General features: G+C 40.9%; 1 protein-coding gene and 1 pseudogene across 1 annotated transcript in view; one reads left to right on the top strand and one right to left on the bottom strand.

Annotated features, from left to right (window-relative positions):
• The window catches only part of CAMK4 (calcium/calmodulin dependent protein kinase IV), a 140,714-nt gene that overhangs the window by 4,124 nt on the left and 114,809 nt on the right, over positions 1-21,781 (bottom strand). Inside the window, exons 6-9 of the mRNA XM_008144489.3 lie at positions 20,291-20,381; positions 18,180-18,254; positions 6,861-6,936; positions 2,138-2,264 (exon numbers count right to left, since the gene is read on the bottom strand). Of these exons, the coding sequence (XP_008142711.2) occupies positions 2,138-2,264; positions 6,861-6,936; positions 18,180-18,254; positions 20,291-20,381 (369 nt within the window). The remainder of the gene's footprint in view (positions 1-2,137; positions 2,265-6,860; positions 6,937-18,179; positions 18,255-20,290; positions 20,382-21,781) is intronic.
• LOC114232633 (small nucleolar RNA SNORA48) lies at positions 4,654-4,797 on the top strand (annotated as a pseudogene).

The following is a 21,781-nucleotide window of genomic DNA, read 5'->3' on the forward strand; positions in this document are numbered from 1 at the left end:
GTGTCATTCTAGTGATAGTATCTAGTGTCATTCCAGATAAGAAAACAAAATCATAGACAGGTTATATAACAAGCCCAAGGCTATACCTTTAGGTTGTGAGGAAGGGGGCACTTGAATCCAGCTGTGTCCAACTTTTAAAAACCAATGGTCTCTGTCCCGATTCATTGTTTCATTCAGTAAACATTTATAGTCTGTATTACATGTCCATATGTCACTAAGATCTGGGCACATATGTTTCATCCTCTTCCAAAGTTTAAGGAAGGCTTTTGCACAAGCAAATATAAGTGGTGACTATCATGAAAGAGGAAGTCGAAGGGCAAAAGAATAATTTAGCAAAGGGAGGAGGAGGGACTGCCAAAGAGGGGCAGACGAAGCCTCCCCGAGGATGTCAAATGACAGCTAAATCTTGAAGATAAGAATTACCCCTGCAAGAGGGGTGTGTGTGTGTGTGTGTGTGTGTGTGTGTGTCTGTGTATGTGTGTGTGTGTGTCTGTGTGCGATGGTGGGGAGTCAGAGGGGGGAGGAATGGAGGAAAGAACATTACAAGGCAGAAGAGAGAACAATGGCCCGAATCCAGAGCTACATGGACCAGGGACTGGAAGTCCGGTGCACTGGAGTGCAGAGACCAAAGGAGAGCAATGGGAAATCAGCGGCACGAGAGAGGGTGACAGGCTCCAGACCAGGCGATGTGAGTAGATCTTGTTATAGAGCTTGGATTGATCCTAAGAGACTTGACATGATGTGATTTATTTGTAAGACCATACCTGTGGGTCCTGTGTAGAGAAGGTCATGAGAAGAGGCAGGAAGGTCAGACAGGAGGTTGTGACAGTGGTCCAGTGGGAGAGATTGGAGCGTAGGTTGGACAGTGGTGGTGGCGGTGGAGAGAAGTGGATGGATTCAAGAGATGTTTAGGAGTGTGGGGCCTGACTTGAGGGCAAAGTTGGGATGACACATCCACACGCCACACATACTCCCTCGCTGCCTATGCACACTGAAAAAGTCATGGCCTATAGGGGATCTGCCTCATGAAAGAACGTGGATGGTAAAGAGAAAATGGAGGGGGGAAAAGCTTTGGATGAGGGGTCTGGAAACCGAATTCTTTAGTTCCTGACAATGACTTTTGCTAGGAAGCTATGTGACCTTTGACAGTCATTTCATTTCTCTGAGCTTTAGCACATTCATCTTAAAAATGAGGGAATCACCTGGCCCGTGTGGCTCAGTGGTCGAGCATCGATCTATGAACCAGGAGGTATGGTTCGATTCCCATTCAGGGCATATGCCCAAGTTGTGGGGCTTGATCCCCAGTGTGGGGCGTGCAGGAGGCAGCCAATCAATGATTCTCTCTCATCACTGATGTTTTTATCTCTCCCTCCCTCTTCCTTCCTCTCTGAAATCAATAAAAAATGTATTTTTTTAAAAAATGAGAGGAAGTCATCTTAGATCCCTTGGAGATCTAATCTCTGTGATTCAAAAGTCAGCTTTTAGTAATTTCTGCATAATTTTTTTCTAGAGGATTGGTGGTAAATGTTTAATTACATGCTAGTATCCTCTTTATTTTAGAACTGGTGGGCCATCTCCCCATTCACTTCCTGAATGCAAACAAACTTCAATGTAAGCCTAAGTGACAAGCACAGTAAATCAAGCCAACAACAGCAAAAAGCAAACAGAATGCACTGTGAGTACAGTGTAACTTACTTACAATGCCAATGATGCATCGTGGGACTTGTGTTAGTATCAGGATATTTTAATAAGTTTAAACATTTCAAGAAAAAAATGTTTTATTTGAAATACAACCAAATCTAGGTAAAAGCCAGCCATGTTAAAACAGAATTCTTCTGTGTAAATTATGTTTAGACTCACCCAGCACATCTGTCTTCATAAGCAAGGCTCTACATTGACTAAGTGGGAAATGATAATTAATACTGTAGTAATTTATAATCTGTGATAACTCAGCTAATGATGAGTCAAGCATATCTATTTTTCATTATGTATAAAGAAAATTTATTAGCTTGTATTGCTTTATTAAAAATATAATTATAAAGAAATAAGATATTAAGAGGGGCAAATGACACTGTCCATTAATAAGCTAAAAATGAATGTGAAGGATTTTATTTTATTTTGTTTTGATCACACTTACCAAGTCCTTGGCATTTAGAGATACTTCATCCCACCAGGGGGAGATAAAGTAATATTCACAATTCAGAATTCTCCTGAACATGAATTGATCGCCTCTTTCATCATAGAATGGCTCAAATCCACAAAGTCTAGAGGGACAAAAGATAGAGAATAAAATGTCTTTTAAAACTTAAGTATCTTTCACCAATATTTTTGCAAAAATTCAAGATTGTTCTTTCTCACAGCTTCTTGTTATGAATGCAAGTCTACTCAGCACAGGTATGAAATTGCCTTGTCTCTTTTGAGTTTGTAAACACACAATGATGTTGTCAGGAAATAGGAATAGATACAAAACCAATTTAGGATTTCTAAGAACAGTTATGCTAATCTTAGTAATTATGACACAAAGCACCAATGACAATAGCTGACATTATTATAGGCATCATGCTTATGATTCTCCATAAATTTTTTCACCAGGATTCGAGAATATAGAGATTGATTAGAGTTCCGGTTTACTAAAAAGTGGAAGAATTAGGATTTAGAGAATAAAGAGATTTAAAGGTGGGAAGAAAAGATTTTTCAGTCATTTTTACTCAGCCCTATTCACTGAATTCCTACATATAAATAAACATTATATTTCCATTGCATTCCAGTTTGGACTTCAGAGTGAACAAAGACAGGAGCTAAAACTACTGTTGGAGAATGGCCTTTTGAAACTTCATCCAGTGAACAGATAAATGAGCAGCCTAGAGTCTCCTCCACCTTGTACGGGACCCTCGCTGTCGTACCTCTTACAGACATTTCACTATGTTCCCGCTCATTTTCCACAGCCGGGTCAGAAAAAGAAATGAATAGAGGAAGTGGGAGAAAAGAAATGGAGAACCACCTGTGGCATCCCACAGAGAGAGGAAAAGTGAGCTCCAGGTCCAGGACCACGAAGCCTCCACTGTTTCTCGTCAGTGGTTCTCAACCTTCCTAATGCCGCGACCCTTTAGTACAGTTCCTCATGTTGTGGTGACCCCCAACCATAAAATTACTTTCGTTGCTACTTCATAGCTGTAATTTTGCTACTGTTCTGAATCGTCATGTAAATATCTGTGTTTTCCGATGGTCTTAGGCGACCCACAGGTTGAGAACCGCTAGCAGGGCCGCCTAAGACCATCGGAAAACACAGATATTTACATGACGATTCATTAACAGTAGCAAAATTACAGTTATGAAGTAGCAACGAAAATAATTTTATGGTTGGGAGTCACCACAACATGAGGAACTGTATTAAAGGGTCGCAGCATTAAAAAGGTTGAGAACCACTGTTCTAGATGGTGAAGGTTCTGAAATCACTAGGAACCAAAAGGAAACTATAGAAAAAAAAAAGTCCCTGCCAGGGCATGTGTTGCATTTGACAGGGAATGGGGCAAGGAAGGGGGGAAGCATGAATAAGTTAAAAAGCATTTCCCCAAAGTCTTCCTGGCCAGATTGGTGCAGAGCACGAAATGGTTTGCATCCCAACACACTGTGTTTCTAAGAAGAAACAATTCCGCACGACCTTTTGCTCTGGGAACATCCCTTTGGGAGAGTCTTTGTCTTTTTCAAATATTCAGGAGCAGCCAGGCAAAGGCAAGGTCAGGGGTGCTGTGGCCCAGGCCATGCACCCACCCTCTCCCACTGCGGTGCCCACACAGAGGATCCGACTCCAGCCTAAGGCGAGAAGGGAGCGCATGTCCACACCTTGACAAGCAGGCAGCCCAGCCTCCCCCGGCCCTCCTGTGCCCTCACAACCCTAGAAAAAGAGCCTGTTGGTTAGTCGTGGAGAAATGAGCCAACTTTCCAGGTTTAGTTTAGCTTGCGTTTCCCTTCCTGGAAATCTAGAGAGAGAAATGACAGCTCAGAAGGTACAGTACTCAAATGCCTTTCTTTCATTTCAGTCATGTCAGCAAATGTGTGCATTGGTGACAGAGGTAAAAAGTGTATGTCATGTCAGCCTGAAGTGCCAAAATTGAAAGAAATGTGACACACAGCAGAGTGCACACCTACATACACACGCGCGCACACACGAGTCAGAAACCCTTCAGAAATGGGAAAATTAGACTGCCGACAAGGACCATTTAGGAGGGTGTTACGATTACACTGGCCTGATGTGTGAATGTATAGTACATGCCACTGCTCCAAGCCATTGGGCAGAACTACAGTGTTGAAAGCTGAAGGAGAGTTTGAATCTCTGACATTAATCTGATTCTGACTCTGACCTCGGCATTGTAGTAGTTGTTTTTGTCTGTGGGGACAAGAGTTTAGTTGTAAAAGGTAGAAGGACCAGAATTCCTGTGAGAAACAACAACATGGCCTTCATTTCCAGTCTACTGTCATCCTTAGAAATAGCAAGGTCATAACACAAAATGGCCCGGTGGAACTTTCTATGGTAACAAAGGAGATGCACAGGTCCAAGGGCACAGTTCACAGTTCAGATGCCAGTGAACACCCCCTCCCCCAGGTGGACTTCACCAATTAGTAATGAGCTACAGAATACATGAAAAGTCCCAGGCCCCCTGGCAATGGCAAGGAGACACCCTATGGGTGGTGTTGCTCTTACATCAGTCAGGGGCCAAGCAGACGTACAGTCCTTGGTTCGTCCTAGCTCGATGCCTGTGTGGGTGGCCAGAGCTGTTTCATGCCTGGGGCACATAAAAAATAAAGGCCCCCAGGCTGACAGGAGTTAGACCAGAATTAAGGGATATTCATTGTAAGCAGCAATCTTGTTTTCATTCTGGGGGTTCCTGCTGCTACTTTCAACCAACACCTATTAATCAAGTAACTAGGGGAAAGGACATTTAAGATTATTTTCAGGGCTATATGATGTGTCTCAAATGATCACAGATTTTTCTCTTCATTTCCCCTTGTCAGTGACCATACCATGGAGTTATTTCATTTTTTCAGGGTGACTGTAACTTATTTTCCTACTTCCATCCCTCTGAGTTCTTATACATCCTTAATGCTTTAACCCCTCCCATAACATTTCAACATGAAATTGTAACTAGGTGGGCATAGTTACATTTTTGGGGCACATATGAATCATTATTTGTGTAGTTCAGTGTTTCACTTCATGTTACTAAGTATGATATGTCCCCTCCATCATTCAGGAGACAATAATCTTTCCCAGTATAAAAGTGATCTCAAATATAAGCTGAAGGAATTTAGGAATTCTATCATGTGGTCTTAGGAATTCATGTTAATGAATTAAGAACTTAGTGTGGCAAATAGAAATTACCTAACATTTTTCACTTTCATAAGAAAAAACATGGTCTGTACCTCTCCAAATCTTCCGAAGCTTCAATGCATTCAGGAAATATCTCTGGACATCACATAATAGCCTCTGGCTACTTAGGGGTTGCTTGTTGACCCTTTTGTCTTAGCTACTGACCAATGTCTATGCTCAGAGTTTACTAACTTGGTTGGGGGTCTGACCCCAGTCACCCCATGCCTAGCCATATTACCTAAACACTGCAATTTCTAAGATCACTATCAAATTAAAAACAAAACAAAACAAAGCCCTCTTTCTTCCATTAACTGAAATGTGTCCCCTTTCCAATTCATGTATTAAAGCTCTAACCAACGTGATGGAATTTGAAGATGAGGCTTTTGGTAGGAAATCAGGGTTAGAGGAGATCATGAGGGTGGGACCTGAGGCTGGGATAAGTACCATGTTAAGAGACACCAAAGAGCTAGCTTCCTCTCTCTGCTATGTGAGGACACAGTGAGAAGGTGTTTGTCTGTAAGTCAGGAAGAAAACTCTCACCAGCTAGACATACTGGCATCTTAACCTTGGACTTCTAGCCTCCAGAACTGTGAGAATAAATTTCTGTGCTTAAGCCACCCAGTCTGTGGTATTTTGTTATGGCAGGCTGACCTGACAATATACTTTCTTTTACACTCTCTAAAACCCCTTTAGAGAATTGAATATTATAGGTTCCAACAATTAACCTTGCAGTATCCTTTAAATGGCAACCAAATCTGCTTGCTTTGAATTAAATTCTGGAACTCATTGATATCTTGCTTTGTTGCTGTTGTAGGCATATTCTTCACTCTTCTATCATTCTTTCTTATTTCCCCTGTATTCATCTGCAATTCCATCATCTCTTTGGCAAGTTTCCTCAAACCCCTTGTTTATTAATAGAAGGAGCTCAAGAATGGAATTGGGGATACCAGAGAGTGAGAGATTTAGCCCATTTTTTTTTTCTACCTAATGTTTCTCTGAGTTTACGGTATTAAACTCAAGGTCCCTGAGAACCTAACAGAGAAAGGAAATAAAATTGATAGCTAAAATGCATTTAAGACATTCGTGATGGGAAATGTCTTTGGGGTTAAGAGATTAAATATCTATTTGCCCTTTAAAAAGGACTAATTATTTTGACAAGATGCAAATAGGTAAAATAACAGCATTTAAAAGAAATGAACATGAGTTTCACATACATTATTATCACCAAATAATGAATGGTTCCCCAAATCTGCTCTGCATTGCATAGCAGAATGAGACACAGAAAGCCCTGGACAGGAGTACTGGCCCTGAGAAAATTACAAAATAAAAAGCAATGCTCAATTTCAGAAAAGTATATCACTAAGTATGTTCAGTATGTTGTAGAAAATCACAAAAAGTCAAAAAGTAATCTTGCTTTTTATGAGGACCGTGAGTAGCTAGCAAATATTACAGTAAAGGCAGACAGTTTGCATGAAGATTGCTTTCCTTCACTTACAGGATGTAGGTGATTATCCCTACAGACCACATGTCCACCTCAGGTCCGTAGGCGCAGCCTCTAAGAATTTCAGGTGCTGCAGGAAGAGCAAACATTGTGTTAAATTGGTGTTTAAATTCAACACTTACATTTTAATAACAAGCAATGGGGAAGAAATGAATTCATCAGCATAAACTTCAGAGGGTTTTATAACCAATCTTCTCTCCCCAAACCAAAGTAGAAGGCTACAGATTCTTACGTCTGTGTTCGTGGGAGAGATTATCCTCTCTGCCTTTGGAGCGCATAAAGAGAAAGCTGTTAGTTTTAACATTCCACATCATGCAGAGCTCTGTCTCAGCTACAAAAGATCCTTTACTTCAAAGGGAGCTTTGTACACAGAAAGGGAAGGAGAAGAAGTTGGGCATGGTAAGGGAAACAGGCACAGCTATGCTACCTTGAGAGCTCCATCTGTTTGGAGCACGGGCGTTCGTGAGTGTTTGTGTTTGACAGTGTACAGGCCGGAGGCCGGGTAAACAGTGGGAAGGACTGAGAAGTCACTAGTGCTGAAAGGTTGGAACAGGAGCTGGGCGGGCCCTGGCATATGCCCCCGGATGGTGTTGAGAACTACAGAGAGCCGCTGTCCCAGGGAGTTTGGGACTCTGAACTGAGAAAGGAGGACTTCTCTGAGTAGAACGGGGCTGCTCCTGTTAGCCCTGCCCACATTGTGAAAGAGGAAGGCGTTCTCAACCACAACACAGCCCTTAGTACAGAACTGTGAAGAGCTCTTTTATGTTTTTATTACTTTGGAGCCGTGAAAATGGAGAGTTAACCGAATCCAAGCCCCGTGGATTGCAGGTGGTGTTGGTTTGCCTTACTAACAAAGGAAGAAAAGATGCTAGCAGTCTACCATCTATGCAGAAATAAGGCTCAGAACTACAGCCCAGAGCAGCCTTTTTTTTTACTGTAAACAAAAGTGCTGTAGGTGTCAGTGGGGTCCCCAATGAAGGAGCTGACTGATGAATGCCGAGAGCTCCTTGAGGGAGGCCGTGGGGCTGGGGGCACCACACGCCTCCTTCCCTCCGGGGACAGGAGAGCAAGTGAACAGGACGCCCTGTCCCTGTAGGCTGGAAATGCCATACTGCCAAAGTGAGCTGTCCGCCTGGGACTCTGGATTTAACTTACAGGAAGAAACAGTGGCTATTCCACTGACATTCCCATGCTACACCCTCCTCCCCATCCTTTCCCAATCAGGAGCTCCTCATTCCTGTAGAACTTGTGTTCCATGCGACATAGAAGAGGAAGAGCTTGTATGGTGAAATGGTGTGCATTACAACACTCTTAGCAGCAAGTCAGCAAGATGCACCCTTTAAGGAATCATATCTGGGCCAAGTAGTTCTCATGCATAGGCAAATTATTCCTAGAAAACTTCCCTTTTAAGATTCAATTAACATAATTAAGGAAAATGCATGCTCCATGCCAACACCATTCACTCTGCCAGGTTAGCTTTCATTTCCCAGAGCTATCTGTACCCCACAGACGGTTCCTTTGGACCCCAACAGCCCCAACACTGAATTCCCACTCACAAATGCTTTGCTCATCACAATGCATAGGAAACTCAAGTTAGGCTGCCACTCTCCTGAGGGATCCTACGTCTGTCTTTGCCTCTGAGAGCTGTTCAGTCTGGGAACTGAAATGCATGCACAGGTCTTCACAGCCGTGAAGGGCTACCAAGCCCCACACTGCAGTTTAAACAGAAATAGGGTGGGCAGAGTCTTTTATAGTTTCTGGGTCTTGGTTTCAACCTCTAAAATCTGAGTGAATTGGACTGGCTATTTCCAAGTTTACTTTGAGTTTTAGCCTGCAAGCCACAGCAATGTTGGTAAAGGGAAAGTCACTGACAGTTCAAGCAAGAGGAGAGGACATGGAACCTGCTACCCTCCCTCCCTCCTGCCAGAGCGCCGTCTGTGTGTGCTGCTCCATGGGCACCTTTCTTGTTGGCTCCAGTGAAATCAACCCTCCCATCCTGTGCTGTTTAGAGGTCAGCACCCTGTCGCAAAGGTCAGACGCTTTTGCTGGCCATTCTTCATAGCTCCCAGGCCAACAGCCTCCAATAAAGTGAATACCATGGAATAAAATTCTCTTCGAATCCACTTTATAGGGCATCTAGCATTCTTAACTGCCATGGCAATATCTCCCTTCATAGCACTGGGCACAACCTCACATTCCAGAGACAATTCATCTCCTTGTAAGGCATTATGTTGCAATGCACGTGAACTTGTGGTATGACAAGCTAAACTTTCTATCATGAGGCTCAGAGACAAAAGGAATATAGAATGTGTTTGTCCTCCATAATACATTTCTCTTAAGATTTTTTAAAAAGGAATTTATAATATTTATTAATCATAATATAAAATTTGGGTAAAAAAACTCTAAACACCCAGACACAATTAGATACCATTCATACTATCCTTTAAATGTTTACAATTACTAGTTAATGTGACCTTGACTTCAGAGCCAGCAGAACATATTCTTGTAATCTATCCGAAACCTTTCCAAGAGCCAAAAGCTTTTCTAGAATGAAGTTCAGGCTCTGGCACGCCAGGGCTTCAAGTCTCCCAGGGATCAAATGTCCTTGCAGGGGATTCTACAAACCTGTGATTTTCTTAGAGTGAGAAATAGTTGACGACTTTCAACTTAGTTCAAGAAAAGGCATCAGATAGCCCACCTTTAACATTATAAGCATATCTGGATGTCCTTCATATATTTTCTCAACTCATTGCCGTAAAAAACAAACGAACAAAGTGGAGGAGGGAGAAAATAATATCAGGTGTAATCGTTTTTAGAGTTTAAAATAATTTAAAGTCACCTTTTCTGAAATAGTCAGTAATCATTTATTGATTTCCCTGGCTATCTTTTAAGTCTCCTTTTCTGCCTGACACAAGTTCCCAGCCACTTCCTAAAATTACCTTATCAGTCATGCTATTGTCCATTGAACACTAAATACTACAGAGGTCCTAGGAGAAAACATACTCCAATCTCCAATGAAGAATAATTTTGGTAGATGGTTTTGGAATTGCCAAGATATCAGACATACCTTTTAAAAAAGCAATTTTAGCTGAATATAAAAATTGTATTAAAAATTCCAACTCTAATTATAATACTTATTCACCAGTATACCACTTAGACCTCACAGTGCTCATTTTTTTTATAAGACCATGGTACCATTAAAATATCTAGAGACTGAGAATCTAGAGATAGGAGGGATTGTCAATTTATTAAACTCACTGTACCAAGTTCTGGAAATGGTCTTAAATAAAAGCATCAGGTATGAGTCTGACACACAGGGACCATTCGTGTAAGGTTTTCCCTCTTTTCCTAAAGCCCGAGGAGAAAAATTAAGGTTGATTTTGGTCCTTGATTGTACCTTCATTTTGTCAATGCCCTAGGGGGGCCTTTATGATCCCTTCCTACCTAAAAAACCAACAAAGTGGAGGGAGAAAATCATCTCAGGTGTAATACAGAGTGGCATTCTTTATCAGAGGACTTTTTCAAACTACTGTTAACTGTTTTGAGAAAGACAAATCCAAGGGAGACTAAGGTGAATGAAATCAACAGGTTCATTCATTCACACATTAAAGAAATATGAGTGATTCGTGAAGCACCTGCTGCATGGCAGGCATACTGTTAGGTGGTGCTGGGGGAAGAAGAGTGAGGCATTAGAGGACAAGCCTGCCATCATGGAGCTTATAGTTTGGAGTGGGGAGGAGAGGTTGGTCAAGAAAACCATGTGAAGAAGCGCAAAGTGGTGATTGGAAGTGCTTGTAGGGAGAGTGTCTCTGATAGAGGGTTGACTTGGTCAGAATGAGAAAGCAGTTTAACCTGAGATGTAAAGGATCCAGAGCAGTTAACTAGGCAAAGTGGGAGAGGGCAGTGGCTGGGGAAAGAGAGAGAAGAGGGTGCGGGGGGGCGGAGGGGTGGGGGAGAAAGCACATATGAAGAGACCTGCGGCAGGAAGGAGCAAGGGGCACCCAAGAAACTGGGGGAAGTCAGTGTGGCTGGAGCACTTAGCAGGCAGGTCAAGGCCAGGCTACAGATTCCAGTAGGTCAGGGTTGCTGTTTGTTTTTGAATTCTTTCCTGTGCTTTCATTTTAGCGATTCAAAACATGTGTGTGTGTGTGTGTGTGTGTGTGTGTGTGTGTGTGTGTGTCTTTTTTTCATCTTAACACCTGAATCTATCTTTACTCCTATACTACAGCATAGGGCATTTTCACTGTAGAGGCTTTTCTTAAATTCAGAGTTTCTTGGGGCCACAAAAGTCTATGTTTTAGGCTCTAACTCATCCTTTCCATTTTTCTGGACTCTCTTGGTCTTTTTTTTTTTTTCCTTAGGGTCAGGGTTAGGGTTAGGGTTACGGTTAGGGTTAGGGTTCAGGCTCAGGTTAGGGTTAGGGTTAGAGCTAGGGTTAGGGTTAGGGTTCAGGCTTAGTTTAGGGTTCTCTCTTGGTCTTTTAATATCCTACATAATAAAAGAGTAATATGCAAATTGACCGCACCTTTGCTATGCCCAAGCTATGACCACCAGCCAATCAGGGCGAGTATGCAAATTAACCAAACCAAGATGGCAGTTAATTTGCATATCAAGAGAGTGTGGAAAGAAGCCAAGATCTGCAGAAGGGAGCGAAGCTATGGAGAAGCAAGCAAGCGGGGCAGGGGAGAAGGAAGGGAAGCAGGCAGGGCGGGGAGAGGGAAGGGAAGCAGGCGGGGCGGGGGAGAGCGCAGCAGGAAGCCCTATTGCAAGAATCTTCCTGCAACGGGCCACTAGTTATAAATATCAGTCAATCCACCTCTCACTTAATATTTTTCATTTAAGTTGTTAAAAAGTTGTCTTTGCCATGTGAACTGTGTGATATCTTCTTTAAGATAATAGCACAGAGGCCACTCCTCTTTTTAAAAATTTATCTTTATTGTTGAAAGTATTACAGATGTCCCTCTTTTTCCCCTATTGAACCCCCCTCCACTACTGATGGATGAAGAAAGTTAGCCTGTTTCTTTTTCTTACCTTTCCACTTTTGTGGGATGAGGTGGAGTATAAAAAAATTAACCAAATTAAAAATAAACCAAACTCATCCTAATATGAAAACTATTTAAGAATCTCTTTTGTAGATGAGATGCAAATATAAAGTCATGGACTTAGAATTCAAACTCTGACTAGTGTTTAGTATGGCAAGTATTGTTTTGTTTTTTTTTTTCTAAAGGTGCTATAAATCTTACTGATAACTATCACTGATTCTTTTGAAACTTTTTATTTCATGCATATCTTTTCTGCAGCAACATTCTAAAATGGAACATTTTGCAGGGTGTTCAGGACCCAAATAACATATTTTAAGTAAGTCTTCTACCCACTTGCCATCAATCAATTCTTCCTTCTGACCTCTATCCCACACATCATTCCCACCCTCACATATGATAACAGAGCTGAGCCTCACAGCCCTGTGCATTCATGGGAACAGCTGGTTCTGTTCCTAAAGTAGTCACAGTTACAAAGAAGTGGGTGCAGAACATGACATAGTATGGAGAGACAGGAGTTAAGGAATACCAGGACCTTAAAAGATGATCTCTAAACCAAAGGAAACAGGAGAAGTGAGGCTATGATGTTGGTGAGAACCTCTTTAGACTCCATTTTATCAGCCATCTCAGGCCAAATTATATTTGGTTAACTTTGATTTAACTAGGTGGTTGCCATACTCCTCAAGTTGACTACACAGTTACACACAGCTGTAGTGGTAATAATTAAAAACCATATATCTGCTGGGTAATTCCAAAAGTAGTGGTATTCTTCCTCTCTTCCCTTGTTGGTAGCCCTGAATCCTGAGAGATAAGTCAATCAGCTTTTGTGACCATTTCCCAACCCAGGGAGGCAGCCTCTTCTACTGCTGACAGCTTTAGATGTTAAAGGAGTGTTTTATACGTATATTGAGCCCCAAATCTGTGCCTTACAGCATTCATTCACAATTCCTAATTCTGTCCTGTGGAGCTTCCTCTTCTATTTGATATCTATAAATGATAAATGTGGTTCTTTCTCCTCTTTCTGACCTCCTAATGGTATTGCCCAGGGATCAATCTGGATCATTTCCTTTTCTGCCTGGAGAGTCTCATGACTTTAAATAGCACATATTAGCTGATAATGCCCACATCTGTATCAACCACCATGTCCTTGCTCCTGAACTTCAAACATATACACCCTTCTGCCCACATGTCATCTCCCTTGGATGTCTAACAGGCATCTCAAAATCAACAAGGCCTCACCTGCTGCTCCAAAAGTCTCCCTCATCTCAGGAAATATTAACTGTATCCTTCCGGTTGGAGCTCCCGGATCCCCTTCTCCTACCTACTGTTTCCCGCCTTGTCACTGCACTCCAACCAACCAGCCTCCTTCCTGGACCTTAAAGACACCCAGGTGTGTTCCTGCCTCAGGACTGGTGTCTCTGTCCCCTCTACCTGGGATGTTCTTCCCTAGACAGCACACGGTTTGCTCTCTCCCTCACCTCATTCAAGTCTTTGCTCGTATGTCCCCTCTGAGTGAAGCCTTCCCTGATCACCCTGTTTAAATCGCAGCCCAGGCCCCTAGCACTTCCTATTCTCTTTCCTAATTCCATATCCTTCCATGGAAATTGTCACCTCTTTTCATCTAACGTACACAGTCACTTTGTTTATTGTCTTCTTCCACTAAAATGTATCATCCTTAAAGAGAAGAGTTGTTTTGTTTTTCACTTCTATACCTCTAGCACCTGTACAACTGCCTGGTGTGTAATAGTAGTTCACTAAAGATTTATTAAACAAAAAAGGAGCAAACATCTACAAAATTGAAGTTCCACAGAATATACATTGTTTAGGTCAGTACCAGACCAATGCAGAGACCTCAAGAGATTCATTTCCTGTAGATGTAAAACTCCCAAGACAGCTTAAAATAAGCCCACATTCAACCTGCAGAGTCCTGTCCTCTGCAAGGTCAAGAACAAAGGAGCTCTGGCCTTTCCTCACCACTTTTTCCTTTACCTGGCACTTGCTCATTTGGATCAGGCACCGTGAGCATGCCTCTGGGACAGTCATATGATGCTTGGGGACACAGTCTATCTCAGGGACAAAGAAGGGCTGTGGTCCGGAACAGAAGCTGGATCTGGGCACCCTCGACCCACCTGCTTAACATTCTCTTTCTTCCTCTCACCTTCCCTCTCCCTTCCTATTGTCGACAAGCCCCACGGGAACCCTCGTGTACACACACCATCTGTCAAGCAGAATGTTACAGAAAGTGCAGTTGACATTTTACTGTGTATTTAATTCTTCTAGTTTTAAAAAAGTTCAGAGTAAGAAGAAAGTCATCACTGGGGGTATTTAATTAATTCTCAGGTGAGGTCATTTCTTACATGTTTGGATTACCTCTAAAGTATTCTTACTATTTCACTTCAGCTATTTAGTCGTCTCGAAAAGAACTAAACCACTTCTTTTATGAAGGTATTTTGAAAGCTTGTATTTTATGTTTACTTCTTTTCATTTAGATTTTTCTACATTTTTTCTTAGTAGTTTGTGTTCTTGTGGCAGAAATCTCTTCTGACTGTAGGTTGTTGAAAAATTGTTTTGAATTTTGGTATAGTGAACATAATAGCTTATTTCTAATGAGACCCTGGGAAATGCCAAGAGATAATAAATTCTTAACAGCTCTGGACCCTGGAAATAGAATTTGAATAAATAGATAAATAGAAATATGAAATATAAAATACACAGTTTAATTGAACATATAAGTGAATTAGATAATTGGTATTAGGAATATTTTTATCTCACCCATCATCATATTAGTTTCTTTCCTACTCTACCAGCTCATAGAGTAGGCCCTTGAACAGCATGAGCATAAACTGCACAAGTTTACTTACACAGAGATCTTTTTCAATCGATACATACAGTGCTGTAAATGTATTGCCTTTTCCTTGTGGTTTTCTTAAAACATTTATTTTCTCTAGATTACTTTACTGTAAGAATACAGTACATAATAAATACATAACATACTGGTATATGCTAATCGAATGTTCATGTGATCGGTAAGGTTTCACATCAACAGTAGATTATTAATAGTTAAGTGTTGGGGGAGTCTAAAGACATACATGGATTTTTGACTGCAAGGGGTTGGCACCCCTACCCTTGAGTTATTCAAAGGTCAACTATCCTTCTTTTCTGTGATTGCTATGGGTAGGTTTTAGCTATTTAACTCTTAAATAGCTAAACAGTTAAGACATTTTGGTAGTAATATTGCATAGTGACATTGTAGCACATGTATCAGGAGTCATGGACCAATGGATTTTTTTTTTAAAACCAATTTTTTTCCCCAAGAACAAGAGATTGAGAATTTATTTAATATTGAACTCTTCATGGGTTATTTCAGAGAACTAGTCATTGATTTCATTTAGCTGGGTCACAAATTTTAATTTTCTGGCCTTGAGTTTTGTTTCAACTGGGCATATTTCCCAGGAAATAATATTTGCATAAGCACGCAGCATCTGTGATTTTATTTTGAGATTTACTTATAAGAGAACCCTCTGGGGTAAAGGGTTTGTGAATGGCTTTTCCTTTTTGTATTTCTTGACAAATGACAAATGGTATAACATAAACACCCACTTTCCAGTATACATAGAAATAATTGACCTAGGATGCAATCACTCTTACTGTATAAGCAAGGAAACAAGCTCTCCATCAGTTATATGGCCCTCAGACCATATAATTTGAGTTAAATGTAAAGTCCCCATGTAAAGTCATGTATGTATCTAGGAGCACACTAGTCTTGTATTTGGGTCTCATTTCTAACTCATTCTATAAATGGACAGTTTCCTTTCCACCTAAGTATCTCAGAAGGACACACACCAAACTGATGTCAGTGCTTATATGTGGTGAGGGGAGAAGGGGCTAGAAGTGAGGGTGGACTTCACAGGGAACTTTAGCCTGGTCTATAAACGGTGCAATTGTTTGTAAGACAGTTCAATAGAAACTATCATTACTAATTTTTAAAAATTCAGAACTCTGCATCTTTCCCTGGCTCTAGGCCATCCACTTCCTTTGCCCTGATGTTACTGTGACTTCTGTTTTCCCCTAACTCAGCTTTTCCAGTTTTTCTGTGTTACTCTGCACAGGTGTATTTTTTAAAATCCTGCGCCCCCCCCCCCACTACTCCCACTTTGAAGTAATATTTTATTACATGCTGAAGTAATATTTTAGTGAACTTCCTTAGGTCAAGAGAATGCATAAATAACTCTGTTTATTTATACATAATTTAGACCGTGCTCTTGTAATTAAATATATGGAACTTATTTGTTTTTGACTTCCAAGCCTGCCTCAGCCTATAAAAGTAATTCCATGCATATGTTTAGTACATGAGTCCACAAAAGCATTTTAATTTTCATTTCAATTCTCTCTCTCCCCCCAACCCAGTTTTCTTGCTTCTTTCTCCTCCTTTTCTCATAATATAGCAAATGACTGCTTCCTGGTGAGCCTCTACCACTCAATTCCCTCTTTCCCAATTACACAGCCCTAGGGTGATCTGGATGTCTACAGAGGAAAAAATAGTAAGTGGAAAATAAGCCTTCATCATAAGGTGGCATTACCTGTAAGACAAGGCTTGTTTATGGCAGGGACAGGCATCTGATATAGTAGTTTTACAATCATTTTTATCTAAAGAATAAATGATTGGACTTAGGAATAGGTCAGACACATTATCTGCTGAGAAGCTGTTTATGAAGTGACAATAAACCATGTGTAGATTTCTGACATGAGAAGGCCAAGAAAGAGCATTTACAATAGCTTTCTAATTTGTCTTCTTCTGACCTCTTGTCTCCTCCAATCCATCGGTCATAATGTCATTGTCAGGATATTTATAAAATACTGATTTGACTTTAAAATATGATGGTTCTGATTAAGAACCTTTGATAGATTACTACTATCTACCAAAGCAAGTCTGAATTGTTTAGATTGATGTACAAATTCTTTGAAAATATGGTCCATCTGACCTTTCCAAGTCCATCTGCATCCTCTGTATCAAGGAGTCTCTGTTCCAGTCGTGCAAAGTGATGAAGTAACAAACAGTCCCTGAACTTGCCCGGTGCTATCACTCCTCTGTGACTTTTCCTGTGCCTGCTGGCAAAGAATGCTTTGTGGCCTCCTCTTCAGTTGTTAAACTCCTACACACCCGTCAGTGTCCAGCTCAAATGCTCCTCTCTGTACCCTTGAGCTTTTGGCTCAGATAAATATAAAATGGATCTTAATAGACTTTGACTTATTATGTACAGGTCTTTCTTTTATAGCCCATGGAATCCTTGGAGGGCGAGACCGTACTGTACTTGCTCTTGTGATCTCAGTGCCTAAAATGGAGTCCATTAGACAGCTAATGTTCATTTCATCAATGAATGAATCATTCATTCACAGAAGGACCATTCTGGTATGCTGCAAAAAAGAATTGCTCTTAATCCTATTATTAAAGCCCTTGGAAGGTTGCTGTTCTCTTTAGTCACAGAAGGGACTCTGAGAGATCACTAATGTAATTGCATACTGGTTTTCCCAAGCTTTAGGCTGTTGGCAGATGAATTTAGCCATTGGGGGGTGGGGGGGAAGGGTGAGTTTCTTGCTGGCATGGGTTAACAGCTATTATTCTGTCTCTGGATTGTGGAGTGTGTGTGGGGTGCCTTCAGGCAATCCTGGGAGATTGTGCAAGAGGATGTGAGGGCTGTTACACTGTCCATCTCCAGAGATTGAAGCCCTTCTGTTAATGAGGCTAGGCCAGTGCCATCAATGAGAACTAGGGACTACCCCATTCTCTCTGCTGTCCTATATACCATCTGAATTAATGACACACCCTTCCTCGCACACCCTCCCAAACAAAAGCAAATAAGGAAAGTGACCCTGCAAGATGTTAAACGTTAAACCCTACAAGAGCTCGTGGCTTTAATTCCCAAAACAAACCAAGCTGTTTCCCTGTCTTCTTCACCAGTGATGGTTCTGCTACGGAGTGGGTCCAAGAGTAGCTACTGCCCAAAAGGCAGGTGCAGAGCCCCCAGTCCTCCCCACATGGGCCCCCTCCATTCCTGCTGTTCTAACAGGGGTGCCCTAAAACTGACATTATAGAGCCCTTATAAAGAAGAAGAGGTGGTCTGAGTATCATTGACATATGCCTTCCTTGTGGAGACTCGCATCAAATTGTAAGCATTTTAAATAGAGATATTAGGAGTTTAAAAAATCAGAACATTAAATAAAATACATTTCAAATAACAGTGAAACTATAAAATGTCAGTACTAAAGAGCGTACCACAATACCCTGGGGTTCCACACACCGTCTTCATGAGCACTTGATGGTCCACAATTTTGGAGAGTCCAAAATCAGCTAACAACACAAGAAAAAAAAAAGTAAGTTTTTTTCTCAGCTTTTATAAGATGACAGAATACCGTAGTTATTCAAAATAAAACATTTGTTTGTTTTTGTATTTGATGAGTGGATATAGATGGAGACCAGTCACCAGGGAGAGAAAAATTAAAAAGAGTAGCAATAATATTTTAAGTCTTGCTTTAAATTGGAGGAAAATATGATTCCTACATACATTTTATACGTTTTTCTATAATTCCCAGCTTTCAGCATATAAGCTATTTCTTCTTGAAGTAATAGTTGCAAGAGACATATTTTGTTAAATATTAATTCTAAGATTTATGAAACGAACTCTGAAGGACAATATAGAATTAGCGATATAATTCAGAGCTTTTAATCCACTGGAACGAATTAAAATAAAAAAAATGAGACTTCATAAATGCTGAAAAAATGAACAGAAACATCAAAAGGTTTATTCTACTTCAAAATAATGTCATTCCCTAGTGTATTTGATGGATAAAAATTTACTCTTGGATGAGAAAGATGCCCTTTTTCTTTTTTTTTTTTTTTTGCAAAAATCCTTTTTATTTATTCCACAGAATATTACCTAGATGAAACATTATCAAAGGCTGCTGTCATTATGGTCTACTTGCTGGGCTACATCTGCCTCACTCAGGAAACACCAGGAACACTTTGAGGCCATTCTTCAAGAGAGGCAGGTGCAGAATTGATGCCATTTTAGACTTCAGAGATAAACCCACTTTTCCACGGAGGTGCCAGATCCTTATCAGAGGAAGCAGCAGGAAATCCTTCAGAGAGAAAGGCGCTCCTGCCTGAATTAGAATCTATCCATCCATTTAAAGAAATTTCTTTAAGGATAAAATCTTTGAAAGTGATGTCAAAGGAAATGGGAGCCTGCCTCCCGTCCGCTGCCTTTCAGGAGTGATTATGAGAACACGCTGCTGCCCCGCAGGACTTCAGCATCTTCTCTTTAGGGTCTTGCCTTCAGAAAGCACGTTCTGTGGTCTGAGCTCTCCCACGATACGTATGACTTAATCTTCAACGGTGTTAACACTCACAAATGCAGTGAACTCATCAGATTAGCATTATAAAGGATAGCACCAAGAGAGAAACGTCCTTCAGAGGATTTAATTTAAAAAAGGTTAAACCCTACACAGGCAGGACAAAACAGATTCTGCTAAGGAGAATTCATCTAAAATGAATTCTACTTTTTTTTGCAAATGAAGATTTACTTTGGAAGGCACATGGAAAGTAATATTTAATATGCTTTTTTTCTAAAATGCTGATTGAAAAATCTCTTTGGGTAGGTCCCAAAGTTCATCTTTATAGTTCCTCAAAATGCTTATTGGGAAAAAAAAAAACAAGGTTTCCAGAGTCAGATTAGATGTCAGCGTACACATTAGCATTTTAAAGGTCTGGGATAAGTCCTGAAGAAATAAAAATCTTGTCCAAGTTGGCACTTTCTTATTCTAACTCAGGACCTCCACGAACCACTTCCCCCTCCCCCAAAGGGACTGACTGGCTCTGCTCCCTCGGCCGAGGAAACAGCATTCCGTGAGGAGCGCTTTGGAAAGCAGAGCTCAGTTTATCTCTGTTCATATAAACAGAGCCTAAATTCACTGATCAGTGCCCAACATTTTGTGTCCGAGTTCTCGATTATCTAAAATTAAGCTCCATCTAATTTGTGGAGTGAAAGTTAATAACCAAGAAAGAAGTATTATGTTATTTGTGATTTTTTTTCCTATATAAACATATTTACAAAATACAAGGTCACCTCCTGAAGTTCCTGTTATTTCCAAGAGTTGTGATTCCTTTGTGTGTCCAGCAATGCAACACTGACTTTAGGCACTAATTCAGATTACTATTCCAGGAAAGCGCACAGACTTCCAACACTGTGCCTTATTCCTCTACAGACAACAAATATCCGAGAAAATTGAGTGGAGGTGAAATTGAATGGAGCCATATTTAAAAATTGCACAGAATAAATTTCTTCTGTTCTGGGAAAGGGGTCAGAGGAGATCAGGATATGTCCTCACCAATTTTGAGGGGTGCATCTGGGGCTGGAGTTGCATAGAGAAGATTCTCTGGCTTGAGATCACGATGAACAATCCCATTTTCATGGAGGTACTAGTAGGGAATATAATGAAGTAACATTCATGTAATTATATTTATGGTTCCAACATTTTTATTTACTATTTTCAGAACTGTAATAATCTTTACCAAATTATGTGATTCAACAACATGCACATATAATTTCAAAATAAACACCATAAAGAAAAACTATACATCGTTCTAGAAGAGCTTATATATAGTTACCTAAAAGTGAAATGCAATTTAAATAATATAGAACCAAATAATTAAATACACACATAAATAGATAAAATAGAACCAATTGCTAGGAATAAAATATTTACCCCTCAGAGAATATTAGTTGCAGTTCTCTTCATGCCTATTAGCTCAAATTGGCTAATTATTATAATGATAAAGTCAAGGTGTGTCTTGAAATTTGTCTGGCTTATTATCTAGAAAGCATAATTGTATGTGCCATCTCATAAATTCCGAACCAGAGCAAAGGCTTCAAATGATTGTTTGAACAGACATTTGGATGTAAGTGATTCTTACAGAGAACACATGCAATCTAGGACCCTGTGCAGGTCTCTCTCCTCACTGCCTCAGGTGTCCGCCCCGCCCCACTCCTATCCCTACTACTGCTCTTGCCTTCAGCAGGCCACTTGGCCAGCTCCTCTCCAGACCATGCTCCATACTGTCACAGGGTCATTTTTTTAAATACATATATATTTTTTATTGTTTTCAGAGAGGAAGAGAGAAACATCAATAATGAGAATCATTGATCGGCTGCCTCCTGCATGCCCCCAATAGGGATTGAGCCCGAAACCCGGGCATGTGCCCTTGGCCAGAATCGAACCCGGGACCCTTCGGTCCACAGGCCCACACTCTATCCACGGAGCCAAACCAGCGAGGGCTCACAGGATCATTTTTGTAAAGTGCACATCTAGTCAGGTCACTCCCTGCTTTCGCTTGCTTTTGGCGTTGAGTGGCCGCAGCAATGCAGCGTTTGCTTTTGTATCCCCAGCAGGGGCCGAAAACTCTCCAGGGGCATGCAGGCACATAAAAGAATGAAGGGAGTTGGAAGAGTGTGAAATAAGAGGGAGACACTGGGAAGTCCTAGAGACTCAGCTGTCCCTGGAGGGAGCACGACCCTGAGGAGGCCAAGGTGACTCAGGGTCAGCCAGATGCTGTCAGCTGGGAATGCAGGCCCCAGGTTGCTAGGTCTTCTGACTTTTCAAGGTAAGATGAAAATTCATAATTTTTAACGTAAAATATTTCAAATTTTAAGTGTTGGCAATGAATTTTAAACCCTGTACAGGCCAGGCAAAACACTCTGCAGTCTTTGATCACTGCTTTGGAGTTTAAAACAATCCTTGGCACTTAATAGGAAATTGTTAAGTACATGAATACGGTATCTTTCCTGACTGCTTCTTAAATTAAATCCTTATTGAGCGGTG

The sequence above is a fragment of the Eptesicus fuscus genome, chromosome 4, assembly GCF_027574615.1.
Source record: "Eptesicus fuscus isolate TK198812 chromosome 4, DD_ASM_mEF_20220401, whole genome shotgun sequence".
In the NCBI taxonomy this organism is placed as follows: Eukaryota; Metazoa; Chordata; class Mammalia; order Chiroptera; family Vespertilionidae; genus Eptesicus; species Eptesicus fuscus.